Source organism: Carassius auratus, chromosome 42 (assembly GCF_003368295.1).
Source record: "Carassius auratus strain Wakin chromosome 42, ASM336829v1, whole genome shotgun sequence".
NCBI lineage: Eukaryota > Metazoa > Chordata > Actinopteri > Cypriniformes > Cyprinidae > Carassius > Carassius auratus.
This window is the reverse complement of record NC_039284.1, coordinates 8,610,601-8,631,328: the sequence shown is the minus strand read 5'-3', so window position 1 is coordinate 8,631,328 and position 20,728 is coordinate 8,610,601. Positions and strand designations below refer to the sequence as shown.

Genomic DNA, 20,728 nt, shown 5'->3' with positions numbered 1-20,728 from the left:
GAATCGTTTTAAACAGTTTGCGTCTCCAATACGCATTAATATAGAATATATTCGTTCGTGAACCAGATATCATTGAACTGATAAGTTTTGAATTCACTCACAACAGACCCGGAAGAAAAGACAATACTGAATAAAGTCGTAGTTTTTGCTATTTTTGGACCAAAATGTATTTTCGATGCTTCAAAATACATCTACTTTGATGATGTTTTTCTTACCTTTCTGGACGTGGACAGTATACCGTACACACAGCTTCAATGGAGGGACTGAGAGCTCTCGGACTAAATCTAAAATATCTTAAACTGTGTTCTGAAGATAAACGGAGGTCTCACGGGTTTGGAACGACATGAGGGTGAGTCATTAATGACATAATTTTGATTATTGGGTGAACTAACCCTTTAAGTTTAAAAACAGTGTATTTTTCAAGCTAGACCAGCCAGTGCACACGTGCAGTCCTGAGCGCGCATCTCAGAAAGCTGACTTCTAACGGCTGCAGTGACTCGATGAGTTTACTCTTTTACTCAGAAAGCGGGGCTTCCTTCGATAGAGGAGCCATATTGAGCTTTGCATTCAAAACTATATGAGTAAGACGTCATGGGTATTCTATAGTCTTTGATTGTACAGACTTTTTTTTTGCAAACTAGCTTCCAACTAGGGATGTGTGATGAATTGGTTAGCAATCGATATATCTTAAAAGTTATTGGTATCGGTCGATATTGGATATATTTTCTGTCAATATTTAATATTCAGTTGTTTCTGCTGAGTGCTGCATTTTTTTTTTGCCATTATATAACTAATTATATAAAGTATATAATTTATAGTTAATTTTACACTGAAAAAAAAGCTGATCTAAAAATGGTTATTATTTTACATTGTTTTATTTGAACAAAATAAACAGTTATGCATTAAGTCGGGTTGAAAAAGCTTTTGCAAGTTAGCATTTTTGACATTTGTTTTAACAATTAATCACTTATTAACACTGTTAAATGTAATCTCTAGCAGATCCCAAAATGAATGTCCATTTCATACTTTCGATTATAATGTTGTGTTGCACAAGTTCACTGCAGCATTCAAAACTATTGTTAAATATACTGTGAAGATGCACGTTTACATGCACGATGCCTCAACCACGCTTTATCTCCATCCCTGCTGTTTCTGCTATCGGGTGCACACGTAGTTCAGATTTCACACATGCCCTTCCCCTCCTTCTGTAGACAAATTCCTGGGTGGATCTGCAAGGACCTACTGCATCACAGTATAATAATTAGAAAAATAACATCAGCCATTTATCAGATATCAACCATAGAATCATAATAATTATATCTGCATCCCTACCCAAAACCAAGCATCAGCCTGGATACCAGGTTTACACCAAGGAGCAGCACTCAATGTAAAAATCGAATTCAGGTTTTAATCTGTTCCCTGACCGCTCAGTCCCGGTCACACACAGACTTGGAGCGAGTGTCAGACTGTTCTTTGGAAGAGTGTGTTTTGAGGACAACATAGATTTGACCCATCTGTCCCCTGGGCAGGACTGAATGCGAAATTTGGAGTGAATCCCTCCATCTTCCTGCTAATGAGACCGGCTGGGGGCAAACACACACAGTGGTGAAGACTAAACAGACCCTCGCTTGAGCTGACCCTGTCCGTGTGTTTAGAAACCGATTCAAGATTATTCAGTTTCTGGCACACATTACATTAGCTTCCAGGATCATTTTACACCAAGGGCTTGGCTGGTTTTTGTCAAATATCTTGATTCCCTTGCAAGGATCATACTTTCGAAAATTTTAAGGCAACTGCATATCATGTCTAAAATATTTAAAGTTGGCATGAAATGGAAGTTGTGCTCAGTTTCTCTACTATTTTGATTTATAAGAATGAAACAGATTCTTGTTTTAACTTGGTTTTAACCATCACAAAAGGTGATGTTGTTGGTCAGCTGAAGTTATTGATTACAGGGGCACATGTATTAGAATAAGGATGTGATAAATCACTTATAATAAACATAAAAAAATCTGTTGTGAAATGAATGAATGAATGAGGCAGAGAGTGTGAAGTATTCATCTCACTGTAAATCATCTGCAGGATTTTTAAGCCCCTCTGAAAATGTGAGTTTTTTCAGGTCAATTATGGATGCAAATTGCATCGATTATTTATATATTTGCCGTATTACATAATTTTTCATTGATGTTGAAAGAAAGGTTGTGCTGCGATTGAGAGTTTTGCTGTGGCTTAGTGCCTTTGCTCTATTTACAGTTATGTGAAATTATGTAATTTGAAAGAGAGAGGAATACAGACTGGCAACTGGCTCGGGATTCATTTACTGCAGCACAGATCTGTAGAAACATTAAATAATGTAGTGCAAAAAATGTGTTGATTTCGACTCGTATTGAATATCATGTAGCATTATCTGAAATATGCTCATTATTAGAATAATTTTCAATTCAAACTAAAAAACGATATAGTTTGAAAAGTCAATAAATAGCTTTGGTTCACAAATATTTAATCTGTTATTTTATAAGTGTTATCTTGTTCATTTGAAAACGATTTGTTCATGTGATACATTGATGGTGTGTAAATAGGAAATAGTGTTATTATTTAGTAGAGAGAAATTGACATCAGTCTGCAGTCTTTGACAGTGTTGTTATTGGGTTGTTAAAATGAAATGTTAAATAAAAAAAGAGCTGAAATAAAATCAAATTCAGATATTAGAAGAAAAACTTCAAATTAAAAGAACTTAAAAAATGTAGTTCCCTTGGCAATTATCTGAAATAAAGTAAGTTAAAAAATAAAAATAAATGTATTTACAAATGTATACAATATAATACAAAACTAATAAAATGAAAAAAGACTTAACAAAATCAACTGAATAAAAATACATTAAAATTAAAACAAAAAATATAAATATTAAAGCTTTTTATTCATATTCAAAATGTGAATAAATTACTGACCTTTATATGTACATCAAATACATTTAAACCAAACAAACTGGCAAAGATATGCCTATAATATACATATTATTTTTTATGAAAGTCATCATTTTAAATAACTAAAATCTAAAACTATCAAATATTTAATACATTAATATAGTTAATATTTATATGAAGTAATGAAATTATAGAAATATATATATATATATATATATATATATATATATATATATATAAAAAAATTCAAGTAAGTTATTCAAGTTATTAAGTAAGTAAAATTTCAAGTAAGCAAAACGGAAATCTTTTAAACGTTTCCCCTGGAACCGGCTCAGGTCCTTGTTCCCCTGATTGAGAATTACTGGTGTAGAAAGAGGGAACAGGTAGAAGAGAAAAGAGAATCAGGGAGCAAGAGAGGCAGATTAAGAAAGACAGACAGGGCAGACAGTGATGTTCATGAGTGGTACAGCTCCCTCGGGGCTTTAATGTAGTCACTGCTCCTCACTGCCAAGCAGAATCACCCTGGCAGGCTTTAAAAGCAGAATCAGATAGTGGGAGCTGGAAACTCTGGCTGAATATAAACACACACACACACACACACACACACACACACAAAGGCGATGCAGGGTAAGGAAATGGGAAAAAAAAATGAATAAAGAAAAACTCAAGGTATAGTGATGCATATTTAAAAAAAAAAACTTTATCATATTGATATATTTTTAGAATGCTGTGTCATTTTCTGTTCCTTTTAACTTGAATGCCACATTTTATAGACATATAGACATTCAAAAACAATGAATTTTTTATTAGTAATATGCATAGCTAAGAATTCATTTGGACAATTTTAAAAGTGATTTCCTCAGTATTTAGATTTTTTTGCCCCCTCAGATTCCAGATTTTCAAATAGTTGAAAAATCTCGGCCAAATGACACTTAAGACTGGTTCTGTGGTCCAGGGTCTCATATGGAAACTGGTGTATATGTGTGTGAAGAAGAGAGCGTAGTAAAGCTGGACAGATGTTATGCAACATTTGGATGCTTCAGGCATTTCCTATAGAGCATGTGAAGGCAAGCCTGAATGAATTTGGTGGTCTAGTGCGATGGTAAGAGTGAGACCTGATTTTTCCACCTTACATCTACACAGGGGCATTATTATATAAAATGCTACATGCTATGGAATAAAAATACAAGCTTATATCAAAATATAGAAGGAACAGAATGAATGTTTCGTCTAAAACACACAGATATGCTGTGTTGACACACTTTATCTGAGCCAGTTTCATGAATCTTAGATTTGGGAAGATAGCGTGTTCTCCAGATTATCTCTTCATGGGTCTCTGATAACTAAGAGCCCTTCTATCACTTTCACTCCTGACTGCTCGAAATGATAATCACAGATAGCTCGTCTTACTATAGCTGTCCACAAACGTACACCCCCTTTGTAAAAGCTTTTTTTAATTTTTTTATCAGTTATCTGTATAAATCAAGGCAAATCAGAACAGGACGATCACTTTTTTTCTGGCAGGTGTAATGGCAGAATAGCAGATAGCAGTGCTTTCCCATTATAAATACTTAACGTGTTCTTCTGTTACTTTAGGGTAATGAACCTCAGTACTCAAAGTCGACAGCATTACCTTCAAATGCTTGTGCCATAATACCAGATGTGTTATTATTAAATAGGACATAACACACAGTTTCTGCCAATCTCATGTTGAACTTGAGTACATATAGTAGTGTTGGGTGATATGCTCCATAGTCATATCGTCCTATCGTCAGCCTGTGAGATCGCTGATACACAATATTATCATTATCATTAGTTCACATATTTGCATGAAAAATGTTTCAGGCATTAATTTTTGTGGTTTAAATACTTATCATCTGATATAGTTGAAAAAATGTTTGCTTGCACATATTTGCACAGATTATGTTTTTTCACAGGCATGGTTTTCAGCTGTTGCAATAAACTTGAAATGGTCCAATATTTAGATTAATTGGCCTTTTAATATTTTGATGTCATTGTAATTGTCTTTCTACAGTTTAGCCCTGCATCCAGAGCGAGTGCTGGTGGCCACAGGACAGGTTGGAAAGGAGCCGTATATCTGTGTGTGGGACTCATATACTGTGCAGACCGTGTCCATATTGAAGGACATGCACACACACGGTGTCGCCTGTCTTGCCTTCGACCTTGATGGACAGGTGAGTATTCTGAGCAATAGCACACTGCAATAAGAAAGATTTCAAGAGGGTGCAGACTAGCACTCTCAGATGGTGTTCTGGCCACGGATTTGCCGGTCTTGTCTTTTTCTTGCAGGACCCTGTACGTTATAGTACTAAATTAGGTTTAATCGTTTAATCACCACCACAGCTTCTTGTGTCCATTGGCAACACGCACGATTTGTGTTGATTGCAAGTGTCGCAGGTAGCATAGAGTGCAAGTAGCGATTGCAAGTGACATTGTAATTTATATCTTTTTTCTTGTCTTCTCCAGCTGGCTACTGTTACAATATGTTGGGAAATTCAAACAAAAAGTAATAAAAAATTCAACAAAATAAAAAAATTAAGACTGCAAGTGACGTCTCTACCGGAAGTGCAAGTGTCTGAGAGTGCAAGTGCAAAAGGAGTTGACATTGTTATGAACTCATAAGTTTCATCTCTCAGTACGAGGTGCTGTAAGGTGCTGTGAAGTTTATTATTAGTTGTTGAAGTCACATCTGCGAACACACCAATGGTGTGACTCCCACAGTGTGACCGTATGTGTCAGACTGTATAACTGTGTGTCTGCCCGGAGCTGCTGCTTGTCACCTAGACAGAAACAACATGCAAAATCCTCAGTGATAACATCAAATGACAAACTCTGGAACATAGCCCAATTTTACCCTCAGCATGAAGCAGCATTGTGAGGTTTGACAACGTCTAGAAGATAATGGCTTTAGAAACTTCCATCATATATTGATATGTTCCCGCTGCACTTTCTGGACAACTACACTTCAAAATTGTTCAATTCAACTTCTGCACGTTAATTTTCAGAGCTTTTTGAAAAAGCTATTGATGAAGAATCAATAGAGCAAAGAACTGCTCTATCTAGACCAAGTCAAGCAGTGTTGTATAGCTTATGTTACTACAGTTAATTGCAGTCCTTGAAACTGATTGGTCAAACAGCATTCCAAGAGTGCAGATACGACAGTCTCGCAGCACTGAGACATTCACTGTTTGTGTCTGTAGTTGCATATTTCAGATATTGAATCATTCATTCAGTCGATTTTAAAAACAAAACGGACTGTATTTATGAGTGAGTCATTGAATTATTCACATAATCAGTCAGCTCAAAATTGATGATTCATTCAGAAACAAATTAGATGCCTGTCTTTATAAAGTGACAAAGTAAAAGTGACGTGACATACAGAGACTCGAACCCACAACCTTAAAGTTAAGAGTCAAACTCTCTAACCATTAGGCCAGGCTGACTGGTTGGTTGACTATTTTTCTGCTAATGCAAAGTCGTGTTACACTCTATTATTATGCCCTGCCATTTCCTTTTGAGTGAGAAACATCAACATCCAAAAAACAAAAAAAAAACCAGAATAAAACATAACTATTTATTTGACCTTAAGGGGCCATTTTTCAGTGTCCCCACTGAATCACAGTCACAATTTTTCCTTAAACAGGTTACAGATAACTCTGTGAAAAATACAGCACAACAGACTATCTACAATCTCTGTCTCACAAGTGCTGGTCATTTAATTAGAATATTATCAAAAGGTTGATTTTACTAATTCCATAAAAAAAAGTGAAATTTGTATATTATATTGATTCATTACACACAGACTGATATATTTCAAATGTTTCTTTCTTTAAATTTGATGATTATAACTGACAACTAAGGAAAATCCCAAATTCAGTATCTCAGAAAATTACAATATAACTTAAGACCAATACATAGAAAGGATTTTCTAAAATCTTGGCCAACTAAAAAGTATGAAAATGAAAAGTATGAAAATGAAAAGTATTATCATGTACAGCACTCAATACTTAGTTGGGGCTCCTTTTGCCTGAATTACTGCAGCAATGCGGCGTGTCATGGAGTCGATCAGTCTGTGGCACTGCTCTCCACTTTATGCATCTCCATAAAGTTGGTCAGCAGCAGGAAGCATGAAGTGCTCTAAAACTTCCTGGTATACGGCTGTGTTGACTTTGGACCTCAGAAAACACAGTGGACCAACACCAGCAGATGACATGGCACACCAAACCATCACTGACTGTGGAAACTTTACACTGGACCTCAAGCAACGTGGATTGTGTGCCTCTCCTCTCTTCCTCTAGCCCTGATTTACTTTAATCAGAGAACATAACTTTGGACCACTCAGCAGCAGTCGAGTCCTTTTTGAAGCGAGACACTTCTGACACTGTCTGTTGTTCAAGAGTGGATTGACACAAGGAAAGCGAAGCTGAAACCATTGTCTTGCATACGTCTTCACGTGTGAAGTGGTTCTTGAAGCACTGACTCCAGCTGCAGTCCACTCTTTGTGAATCTCCCCCACATTTTTGAATGGGTTTTGTTTCACAATCCTCTCCAGGGTGCAGTTATCCCTATTGCTTGTACACTTTTTTTCTACCACATCTTTTCCTTCCCTTCCATCTCTATTAATGTGCTTGGACACAGAGCTATGTGAACAGACAATGACCTTTTGTGTCTTTGTGTCAATGGACAATTTTTGGACAACTGTCAATTCAGCAGCCTCCCCCAGGATTGTGTAGCCTACAGAACTAGACTGAGAGACCATTTAAAGGCCTTTGCAGGTGTTTTGAGTTAATTAGCTGATTAGAGTGTGGCACCAGGTGTCTTCAATATTGAATTTTTCACAATATTCAAATTTTCTGAGGTATTGAATTTGGGATTTTCCTTAGGTGTCAGTTATAAACCTCAAAATTAAAAGAAATAAACAATATATCAGTCTGTGTGTAATGAATGAATATAATAAACAAGTTTCACCTTTTAAATGGAATTGGTTAAATAAATCAACTTTTTGATGATATTCTAATTATATGACCAGCACCTATATATAAGAAAGTGTGAAAGTACATCTGGTACCCCAGCAGGAAATTTCAGGAGTATTTCAACAATTTCAAATCATTACAGTCATTTCAAGATTGCAAATTTTCTGTATTAACACTAACTGTAACCAGTCAGATTTAGTTAGAAATGAAGTATAATAATTTTAAGTATAATAATTTTAAATGTTATTATAGTATTAAAATGTGCATTTAATATTATTTTTAAAATTAATTTCTGGCAAGTAGTTAGTATGATATTGATTGAATAGCTGCCAGGAGCACTGGGTCCTCAACCAGCTTTATTTGCTCAAAAACATGAATATCATATTGTGTAGACAGATAACTGTGTGTAATGCTTTCAGTGTAAATGTGATTTATTGAATTTGTAACTTTGTTCAGTAAAAGGGTATTTTACATTTCTTTGCTCGCTCTCACTTTATCTGGGAGAATTCACCCTTCACCTCCCCCCAGCGGAGCTGAGAAAGTGATTTGCAGAGTTTCAGCTGGAAATTGGCCTCATCATTTATTTCACACCGTCAGATGAAACGGCAAAGAGAGGAGCAGGGAGGCGCTACCTCAAAGACCTGGGGTGTCTAAAACAACACTTTTCTTCTCAAATTCATCAAAGGTTTAGCATCACATAATTGACTGGAGGCACTCTGTTTTAGCCCCAGCCAGAATGGTGCAAGCTTACAAAAAGAAAACTGGTGCATCAGGTTTGATAGGACGGAGGAGGAAAGCCACAAACTCACATCAAAGGGACACTGAACTAACGAGGTCCCTCATCAAACAGCATGTGGGAAGATTACACATGATTTGTGCCCAGTTTGAGAGAAAAATGCAGTTTTGAGAAGATTCTGGCAATTTAGTGGAAGCAGGGCCTAAAACTATCTTTTTGCCAGACCTGCCAATGGCCGGTGACATGATAAAATTTACCAGCCAAAAGTTTCTTTTTACCGACCATGAAATTTTATTTTAGCTTTTCCAAAAACAGGCAGTTATTACTACTACTAACTAAAAGTTAATCTTCTAAAAGCAGCGATATCTTCTCAGGTAAAAGTTATTAGAACCATGTCTAGGTACAAGCTGGCCATCACACTGATCTGACCTTATGGATCCGTGTGTATCCTATTATTTGATTCACTCTCGACACTTATGACAGAACAGAAAATATTATTTTTATTCGCTTATGTCAGAAACAGCAAATCTTTTAAAAACTGGCTGTTGTTTTCACTCCATTGCATTGTTATAATTCGTAAAAGTTGTATCCGTCAACTGGCGACTGACACTGTTAAATTAACTTGTCAACGCTGATTTTTACTAATTTGGCGCTTGGCGAGTGTTAATTTTAAGCCCTGGTTGGAAGTATATAGATGGTGACAGATTTATATATGTTTTACAATGTTAAAGGCCCCTTCAAGAGCAATAACTATAATAATAACTATATTAATGCCCAAACCAATACACAATAATGAAATAATAGCTTTAAATACTCAAACGCTTCAGAGTTGGTGGATTCTGAAGGTTCAATGTTTTCTTTTTTTGGTCAACAGCTGGAAAAAATGTCCTGAAAGTGATTCCAGTGATCTCGTTCACAGGTGTGTTGTAACCAAGATGGCCTTGCTGCCTTCAACTCATGTCAGACTGATCACAATTATGAAACAGGTGCACATGAATGCTCACACAATGTCATAAGCACCAGAGGGAAACTACAATTGGGTGTTGGGTGTTTTTATTGATCAACAGCTGGAAAAAACTTACAGGTTTAGACACAATTTATCATCCATTTATAAGTTTTTGACATTCCCATCCATCCAGTTTGTCCATCCAGTGCTTGTCCTTTGTAGGGTGATATTTGCAAGTAATATTACATAACATACACAATATACAGTATGTTAAATTTTAATACATTGCTTGTCTTAGTTTGTCTTTTTACATATTTACTTCAAGACAACTTCATGGTGTTTTGTTTTGTAAAACAGGTTTCCTGTACTACAGTTGATTTCAATATCATGCACTCTGTTGTGTTGCTTAGCAACTATAAACAGCCTACAGTTATGAAATAAACAGCTTACCGTCTGGCCAACCAGATCCTGATCCAAAACACCTGCCTGCAATGATTCACCCTCCTAAGCTCTCGAGAACCAGTCACTTCTGGGCTGTTAATGGCCATTTTGAACATCTTTGTTATCTGGTTTAATTGTGTTTGATTATGGTTAAAGCTAAATTCTACAAGAAGTAGAGTTTTCATTATCATATAGATTAATTATAGTTATTTTGTAACTTTTTTTTGTTTTTTGTGTTTGCAGTGTTTGGTGTCTGTAGGCTTGGACTCAAAAAACACAATCTGTGTGTGGGACTGGAGACAGGGGAAAGTTCTGGCAGCTGCTCCCGGCCATACAGACCGGGTAAGAACACACACACACACACACACACACACACACACACACACACACACACACACACACAGATACACCATTGCAAACGGCAGACAGGCAGTGTAATGTTTATTTTGTCCTCTCATTATCTAGTGGACTTCCTTCGGCCCTTTAGTTTCAGTGAGGCTACACAGAGTAACTCATATCTTACAATCACACACTGCAAACAGACAGCAATAATCATGTTAGCAAAGAGGGCTTGGATTCAGGGAATCTAGCAGTGCACTGAAATGAATTTCATTTTGCATAAATTAACACTGCAACTAATGATGCTACATCCTTGGGGCCAAAACACACATTTGCACACACTTTCTTTATTTTAAATAGTATTTCATTATAAAAATACAGAAGACATTTCTGCATAATCTCCTGAGGATGTTTACTCTTACTATTCAACCAACTTCAGTCTGACATTCTGATTCGCTTCTCAAGAAACATTGATCATTATCACTGTTCGAAAAAAGTTGTGCTGCTTAATATATTTTTCTGAAAACCATGATACATTGATTTCGAGATTCTTTGATGAATAGAAAGTTCAAAAGCAGCATTCATTTAAAATAGAAATCTTTTTATGTATCATATGTTGTTGCTGTCACTTTTGATCAATTCAGTGCATCTTTCCTGCATTCTCATTTGCACTGTATTTTAATGCACTGGTGCTAAACAAGCTTTCCGTCTTTGTTGGGAAATGAAAAATACAAAAATTGTCAGACGCATCCTTGTAATTCCAACCATGATTGTGAAATTATAGTATTTAAAAGGGCTTGAAGGGAACATACACTTATCTGAATTCTGAAAATACCTACTAATATAATAAACCATACTCTACTTTTCTTCCTCTGTTTCTTAAAGATATTTGACATATCATGGGACCTGTATCAGCAAAGCAAGCTTGTAAGCTGTGGAGTCAAACATATCAAGGTACTGCCTTTTCTCTTTTTGTATTCATTTTTCCTATTCTTATTTTGTTTTTGGCTGTAATAAAATACACTTGTAACCTTGGACTTGTGAAAGTCAGTGTAAATACATGCAAAATACAAACAAAGTCAGTGTAAATACATGCAAAATACAAACAAAGTCAGTGTAAATACAATGCATACAAGAATGGAGACAGAATTCACTAAAACATTTGTGTGGACTGTATTTGGAATGGATATCAGTTAACATTAAGCAATAGCCTTCGTTTCGGTGGAATAATTTAGTTATAACATTTGGTTTTGAGTAATTTGTTTCAGTTATTTATTTATAATACAACCAGGAACATGTAGTTGGAGTAAATGGTCAGTTTGATTTCATGTTAGCTTTAATTTCTCAAAAGCTATTCAGTGTTAAATACAATGTTTGCCTTTTACTGTCACTTAATCAAAGCCCAGTGAGAAATTTTCAGCTACCTTTAAATTGTTGAAGAATAGTGCTGGTCTTCCACTGTCTTTACTGTGAGATGAGTTCAGAGAGTGTCCCACTGTTGTGAAGCCACATTGCAGAAGCCCCTTTCCAAAAAATTTTCTTGTTGGTTGCCACGTGCATACATGCCTTAAGCAGAAGTTAACACCTACAACAACAAAGGGATTGGAAGTAGGGGTTGAACGTCCTCTGATTTTTTAAAGTCGACTTTTCTGAGATGAAAGTCGAGTCGAAGTGAACAAATGAGTCTGGAGCTGTGGAAAACACCTTGTGCACAGCTATGGCATATGACACAGCGCTGCGTACATGGCTATTGCTACTATAACAGCTCATTTTGATCAGTTCTTTTGCCTTTGGGTCGTTTTATTTCTCACAGATTTCTGCTCGTTCTAAATCAGATACAGATAAAGCAGCACATTTACCATAAAGATGACATTAATTTGAATGCATTAGTGGGACCGATTGTGCGTGTGATTTATTTCTACATGGCAGCGTCTCTCTAGTAGTAGTGACGCTGTGGGATTTAGTTATTAACAAATATATGCTTGAACCTTTCAGTTTCTAAGCTATTTTATTGAGAAATAACAGAACAGCGTTGACAGTACATTTCTGCGCTGAATGATTCAGTGCGTGACACGCGAGCTAGTGTCTGATAGTCTATGTGTGTGCATTACAGTTCTGCAGCGCATTAGATTAGAACTGCAATTAACTTACCTCTACAATAAGCTGTTAAGAATGTGCGTTCTCCTGTTCAATTTCAAGTCTTGTGGACCTTTCGGAGTATACATTTATTTGTCATTTTAACTGTTTGGAAACGGTGTGTTAATATGGAAGTCCTTCAAACATTTATTATCCTGTTGCGCCCTCTGTAGGACCAGTGACTAGTCGATGCCAAGCTTAAAGCGTCATATCAGAGCACTGAAGTCAACTAGTCGATTAGTCGGTGCAACCCATAATTGGAAACCATTTTTTATAATGGGATTCCCAGCAACACAAACAGTGGTGACCATGAGATTTGTGGTCTTTTAATTAGCCAAATGTTTCGTTAATGCAAATGAAAAGTGACACAAATTCGAGTGTTAGGGAAAAGTATTGGAGGTCACATGACCCTTGTCCTGTGTTACGCTGTAGTCAAGTGTAGGTGAGATACAGAAGTCAAATAACAAAACTCACACTGATCACTAACAAAAAGGTCGAATAAAAGTATTTGAAATAAAATTGGCTGAAATTTGAACTTAGGTCTTGCTCACTAAATGAAAACTTCACAACCAGACTAATGATTCTTATCATTAAAGGTGCCATGCATTGATACAATATTTTAAATTGTTCTCTAATGTCCCCAGAGTGTGTATGTGAAGTTTTATCTCAAAATACCCTATAGATCATTTTTTATAGCTTGCTGAAATTGCCACTTTAAGGATATGAGTCAAGACTTGCCGTTATTTGTGTTTGTCCCCTTTAAATGAAAATGAGCTGCTGCTCCCGCCTCCCTTTTCATAGGAGTGCAGAGCAGTCAGTGTTGCCAAGTCTGCAGTTTTCCAGCGGACTTGGCAACACAGGCTGGTTGTTTTCACACACTGCGGCCACATGCACAACTGTGTTCAAACACCTTATTAAAGTGATTTTTGCATTCTATGGCACCTTTAAGGGAATTAAAATGACCTTACCCTAACATACTGTATACTTACTTTTATGTTGTTACATAACTCATGTTACTTGTAATGTTTTTCACCCAACATTTCTTGTAATACTTAGTTTGCAAGCTATTTATGTCTAGCCCACTTTCTGGTTTATGAAAGCACACTTTGAAGTATTTAAGTAAACTAGTAAGTTTTATACTGCAAGCATATCTGTAAGATTTCTTTAAGGGAATTTACAGACTTTCAGTCACCTTCGAAACCCAAATGAAGATATTATTTATATCCATCATATATATATGTCCATCTGTTGAAAGTCCACACAACTAAAATGTTAAGCTTTTATTCACATATAAACATTGATCAATGCACATACTTATAGCTCATCAATTCTGGTAAACAGAAGCTCAAATGTACTTGCTTGACATATGAGAAGAAAACCGCACTGGTTCTCACAGAAGCTCACACTTTCTTGCATGACATGCTTGGTTTTCACACGTCAGACTAGCACGATTGAGCTTGCACTTGCTATATTTGATGTGCTTCTTGTTTGCGTGTTGATTCATATGGATTACTTTTATGAGGTCTTCATGAACATCATTGAAGCTTCTTAGTAGAATGCATTCTGGGATTGCCTTACAAGAAATGGACAATACTTTTTTCTTTAAATAATTGTTCTTTCTATGATTAGAGTCACTTTCTCTCTCATCAGTTACCATTAAGCTTTGGCTTTAGGTTCCTGTCATGAAGGAATCCACAATCCTCATATAATTTAATCTTTATTTCTGTCCCTCTCTCTTTCTCTTTATTTCTCTCTCATGACTCCTTCTTAAGATCACTGTGTATCCCCTATATATCTTGCTGTGTCAGTATGTTTCTTCTACTATATCCCCCATTGCCTCATATAAGCCCCCTCTTCATGTAGTTAGGATGGTATAGCAGTTGTCCCACATAATTCCTGAGTCTTTACCCCCTCAACCATGTGACATCAGCTCCCTGGACCCGTGCTTAGCTTTTATGCACTCAATGCATGCCAGAGATTTAGCTCACTGTAATCCCCCCTTTTCTCTTTGAGAGAGCCCCAGAGAAACTGAACACGGTACATTTTGTGTGGTTCTTAAATTCTTCAAGGCTTATTAAAGATGGTTCCTCATTTAAAAATAATGGACGTACTCTTCATGTTAAGCACATGAGTATATAAACTGAAATTAAACTTCATAAGTGACTGATTTGAAACGCTCTACTAGCCCTGACACACATGGTGCTCTATGTGAGATCACGCATGAACAGAACAGAACACCTGAAGATAAATGATCAAATTCAAATAAGATTCAGACGATAATAATAATGCTTGCTACAGGGGTCTGGATGTCTGTAATGAGTGATAAAGCTGGGAGTACACTTTTAGTATACCTTTTGCCCAGTTTAATAAATCAGGGCCCTGTAAGTATGATGTTAAATTAAGAAAACTTTCAGGTATACTTGCAGTATAAAGCTATTAAACTGGTAGTTTAAATAATACTTCAAAGTGTGCTTTCAGAAACTAAAAAGTAGGTTAGGCTTATATAGCTAGTAAACTAACAGTATACCTCACAAGTATACTTAGATTTTAGTATACTTAAATATTCTTGGAAAATATATTTGTACTTAAATTAACTTGAAGCATACTTTTTTTTTGCTAGGCTTGCAGCTCACAGGGGAATCGATTAACAATTTATACCAAACAGAGTTCGATATTAGCATGTTGCTATGCTAACAGTGTGGTACTCCAAAAAAAAAAAAAGAACATTTAAAACTAAACCTAAAACTAAAACAGAATGGATTGTGTATTTAGAATCAAGATTTCTGTCAATTGCCAAATCTCAAACTTTTGAACAAATGCTGTTTACAAATTTTTGTTGGAAGCTTGGTTTCAGGAAACACTGTATCGTTAAACTATGTTGATAATAATATAATATGACTTTCACTGGGAAAGTCAATTTTCAAAGGGGACATTGGATGTAAAATTCACTTTTACACGGTCTTATCAGTGTGTTGACAAAATAATTTAAATCCCCTAAAAACTAAACCATCTCAATTATAAATCCATTTTAATTTTCTGAGCAATATGACGCCATACTGCTGATGCCCCGCCTACAGCCGTGAAGGACTGTCAAGTATAAGCACATTGTGGCCCTTAATTTTCATTTTCAGTCTTCATTTTCTCCCGAGAAATTGAGGATCTAGTGGAATAGTTTTGTTTTTGATGGTAATGCGTCACCGAATACACAGAAATCGCAAAATAAGGGCAGAGTGAGCAATAGCTCATTATCATTTAAAGCGACATGCACCAAAACGGCTTGCTGCGAACAGAGATGTTTTTGACAGCTAAACATGATGTTGTTTTAGAGTACCACTGAGGGATTTTAACCAAAGTATCTTGCAGACATTTCATGAAGATCCTAAAGATTCATACCAACTTTAAAACTTACTAATATGTACCATTTAGGTATTAACGTACACTTTAGATACTAATACTAACCCTTTTGAAAGGGTACTGCAACAGTGATAGATTTGGGTCTTATTTTTCTGAGATTGGACACTAAACATAAAAAAATAATTAAGCATCACATCTGGTGACACAATGTGGCATACCAATATTTAAACTACTGCACAATACCAGTGCATACTGTGCTGTATTCAGTAATCATTAGTTTGTACTCCATTCCGACAAATAGGGATTGCTCCTGCATGTGTGCGAGCTCAGATTTCCTGAGGTTTTTATCCGGACCCTCAATGCTGTACTCAATCCACTCAATTGCATATAGGTCTCATACTGAGCCCGTGCGTTTTGACTGGAGCAAACTGAGGCAGCCTGCTCGAATCCCACTCACTGCCTCCCACCACACAACATAATCATAGCTTCACCCATAGGGCCAACTAAACCACCGTATTTACAACACAGCCTTCACAACAGTGGTTTAGGTATCTGAAATGTGACATGAGCTGCACACCGCAAAATAGATCTAACTAGATTAACGTGTAGTGGGCCACCCTGTACTAATTATCCTTTTCCTTCTTGCTGTATGCTAATTATAGCTGTCTTAGTGACTTTAAAGCTGTTTGATTAGTCTAGATGTGCTGGATTTGGGGTGGCTTGCCACACAAACAGGAGCGAAAACACGGGGGGAGGACGTGCCTCAGGATGAAGTCAGTCTACCTCTAATGGAGTCTTGGCAGATGAATAGCACTGACTCATTTTGATTATATTAAAGCTTTACTAGAGCACAGACCTGCAGAAACACAGGAGCCTGTGATTCACTGGGGCTCTGAATCTGGCTGATGTAATGCAGCCTGGCTGTCTGGAACTGAACCGTCTGCCCCAGTGCAAGGTTGCTAATGGGCCAGTGACTGCTTTTTCATCTTTTCATTCTCTTTCAGGCAGCTTTTTGCCAGATGCTATGGCTTTCCTGAAAAAAAATCCTGCTAAATTTAGAGTAAATTGTGATTAACAGAAATTCACTATATTAAAAAATGAAAAAATAAAGCTTTTTGGTATTGGCATTTTTATGTATACTTAATGTTTCAGTTCATAATGGTATATATTTTGAAAAGTACACTTTTAAATAATGTTGTTTTATCTCACAATTCTGACTTTTTTCTCTCAATTTCGAGTCTACATCTTGCAATTCTGAGGGGAAGAAAATAAGAGGTTTAAACAAGAAAAGGTCAGAACCGTGACACATTTACTTACATGTAATAATAAAATCTTCCTAATCATCTGTAAGAAGGAGGCGGAACCAGCGTACAATCAAATAAAGACTTTAATTACAAAATAAACACAAAGCAGCGCATCAACCCCTCACGGACGACTGATGCGCGCAAATAAAAAGCAAAACATAAACTAAAAGCCCATACCTAGTCCTCTCTCGTCCTTCATTGTCGTCGCTCCAGTTTTATATCCTTCCATCTCCTACGTGGGACTCGAGACCGGTGGTGGGTCACAGGTGTAGCTCATTTCCAATCACTGCACCTGGCCTCACTCCTTGTTCCCACGTCCCTCGGCCACCTGGCGAACGGTGCCGACTCCTCTGCTCCCTCACGGACAGCAGCCGCCCCTCCATATCGTGGGCGGCCGGCAGCGAGCTCGCCCGTCCCCGGCAACTCGCTCCAGCCCACCGCCTCGAGCGTCCATGGCGGCACATACCTCGCTTGCTCGAGGGCACCGCGGATTCACCACAGCGGCGAGGGATCTTCAGCAGCGCGTCCCTCCTTCTCCCGGGCTTCGGCACCACTGTAATAATATTAACCTCCATAATCATCGGGAAGAAGGAGGCGGGAACCGGCGCACAATCAAATAAAGACTTTAATTACAAAATAAACACAAAGCAGCGCATCAGCCCCTCACGGACGACTGATGTGCACAAATAAAAAGCAAAACATAAACTAAAATCCCAGGCCTGGTCCTCTCTCGTCCTTCACTATCGTCGCTCCCGTTTTATATCCTTCCATCTCCTACATGGGACTCGAGACCGGCGGCGGGTCGCAGGTGTCACTGGTTTCCCAATCATTTCCCAAGGGACTCCTTGTTCCCACATCCCTCGGGCCCGCCCCACTCGCCACATTACAATTCTGACTTTTTTAAATTTTTCTCTCAGGCACCTAATGGTTAGAGAGCCGGACTAGTTACCAGAAGGTTGTTGGTTCGAGTCTCTGTGCCAGCAGGAGTTGTAAGTGGGGGGGAGTGAATGAACCGCGCTGTCTTCCACCCTGAATACCCATGACTGAAGTGGCTCACCCTTGAGCAAGGCACTGAACCCCCAGTTGCTCCCTGGGCGCTGGATCTATAGCTGCCCACTCCATTTTATTTAACAGAATTCACCTACAAAAAAAGACCCGTTTGGACTACATCCCTCTAGTTCCAGCTGTAATGACGTCACTAAAACAGTTTTTTTGACTAACCTCCGCCACATGAAAAAGGGGGTGTGGTCTTGTTTGCGCTCCGACGGAGGAGAAGGAAGAGTTGCGTTTGAAGAGTACGTTTGTCACAATGTCGTCGAAATGTCGTTATTTTCATCTCGGAGTCCAATCACCTTTGTTTGGGCTTCCCAGGGACGCTGTACTTGGAGATTAATAGTTACAATTTATGTTTAGAACCATGTTTAAAACTATGTGCAGCACATTTTGCTGAGGAGAGCTTCCTCAATCTCAATCAGTTTAATGCCAGATTCGCAAAAAGATTATTCTTGAAAGATGTACTTTATTAATTAAGTTGGTGCGTTTAACAGTTTCTGTAAGTCATTACACAAAGGGCAACACTGTTTAGCTTTGTTGACTACTGTAGATGGTAGGGATGTGCAAAAAAAATTGAACGTGATTTTCATGCACATCTCGTCAGTAAAGGCTTTCTGTGATTATAAGTACATCTCCAGCACATGTGTTCTTTTACTGTCTATGGTTCAGATCAGGAATGCCAGGTTTTCAAAACAAATCCTGCCCACTTGCTTCTCAAAACTGCTCCAAAACGAGCCCAATCTCGTTTGCAGGAGGGCAGTGTGCGCTGAGCTGCTGTCGATCACAACACAGGAACCACTGGCCCAATCAAAACTCGTTACGTATTTCTGAAGGAGGGACTTTATAGAACAAGGAAGTCATCAGCCCGTTTTTATGACAGTGAAAACAGCAATATACAGATAGATGAATTGTGTGAAAAATATTGTGTTTTTTTAACACGCGAAACATGAACACGTTATAATGCACACTGTAAACACAATCAAAGCTTCAAAAAAGCAAGAAAAACATGACCTTTTAATACATTTAAGATGTACTAAATTGCCACTGTATCTTTACAAATGTAGAATTACCAATATATTTAAATACATGACATAAAAGCTCAATTTTAGTTTATTATAAATTCTATTATAAATTCTGAAGAAATAGTACACTTTAACTATATTTCAAAGACAATAGAAGTAATTATAAAATTAAATATAGGGATGTACTTGGGATGTAAGCACTGTAAAGTTTAGCAAATTGCATTTAATGTAAATTTAAACTATTGTCCATTTGAGATTAACATGCAATTAAATGCCCAAAAACATTAAATTCCGTTTACAGTTTGTATATTCTATTTTGTATTATAGTGTAATATTTCATTAATAAACAATCTTTTTAAAAGTATATTTATTCTTCACAAGGGTTAATAAATGTAAATAAGTAATAACTATATTCTGTGTAATCATACAGTGTGCTTTATTAGTGTCCTAAAGCCCATCTGCCATAGACAGATATATATAATTTGACATGGAATATTTGAAAGTGAATGCAAACGTGATTAAGATTTAAAACCTACTTTTCTAATATGTTTTGTTCTTTCTGGTCACAATATTACATTAAATTTAAAATGACTTTTGAATGTTATATGGGATTAGACTGAATAAATAGGGATTTTTTTTCAGATTTCGGAGAGCTATTCACACTGAGTAAAATATTTTTTTTTTATTCTAATATTATCACATTCAGAATGTACTGTTCTGAAGACTATAACTGACTGTCTTTGAAGACTCAGGTCATCTTGCAGGAGGCCGCTGAGGATGAGGTTGAGGTCATGCACAGAATTGACCCTGCCATTCTCTTAAACAGGAGCTGTGACCTCATGAAATAGAGCTCCGAGGTGTCTCACACACACACACACACACACACACACACACACAGCTGAATCAATGAGACAATTTTTATGCGCTGGCTGTGGGAGCTTTCCGTGTTTGTTCTGAACTAAGATCGTGCCTGTGCATTTTAATGATGTGTTTAACAAGTGTTAGCATTAGTATGTTTGTGAGCTTGCGATGTGTTCTCAATGATCGCAAGGAAATTTATCGAGCTTGTGAAGAGAAGTGCACCTTTATGTATGCTGCCGTGCTTTTGCAATATTAAGCTGTCACACAATTTATTCTGTAAGGCCTTTCAATAGGCTATTTGCTACAATAAATTGCTGAAGGAAACTGGAATTGTCAGCTATACAAATCTTTAGGTGATATATTACCATATGGTCAATGGATTCCGTAATAAATCAAAGAACCTGATGATTCATGTTTCAAACCTGAATTATGTGCACCAGCTAGTACTACTATATTATGAGACCAATGGAACAGATTCACTAAACGGGGAAAATTTGCACGAGACCACATTCCTATGAAAGCGCAGTTGGGATTGAAAAGTTCTGTTATTGATCTACTGACAATGCACATATTAAAGAACACAGACGCAGCCAAATCAGTTTCATAATGACTGAAGCA

The 20,728-nt window shown here is 37.1% G+C and overlaps 1 protein-coding gene across 7 annotated transcripts in view; it reads left to right on the top strand.

The window, feature by feature from the left end:
* LOC113060544 (echinoderm microtubule-associated protein-like 5) overlaps nucleotides 1-20,728 on the top strand; it is an 81,707-nt gene that overhangs the window by 17,016 nt on the left and 43,963 nt on the right. For all 7 annotated transcript variants that reach the window (XR_003278268.1, XM_026229543.1, XM_026229541.1 and 4 more), the window contains exons 2-4: nucleotides 4,960-5,119; nucleotides 10,285-10,383; nucleotides 11,266-11,334. Coding sequence is in view for 6 of the 7 variants with exons in the window: in XM_026229543.1 (XP_026085328.1) it covers nucleotides 4,960-5,119; nucleotides 10,285-10,383; nucleotides 11,266-11,334 (328 nt within the window). In the remaining variant the exon portion in view is untranslated. The remainder of the gene's footprint in view (nucleotides 1-4,959; nucleotides 5,120-10,284; nucleotides 10,384-11,265; nucleotides 11,335-20,728) is intronic.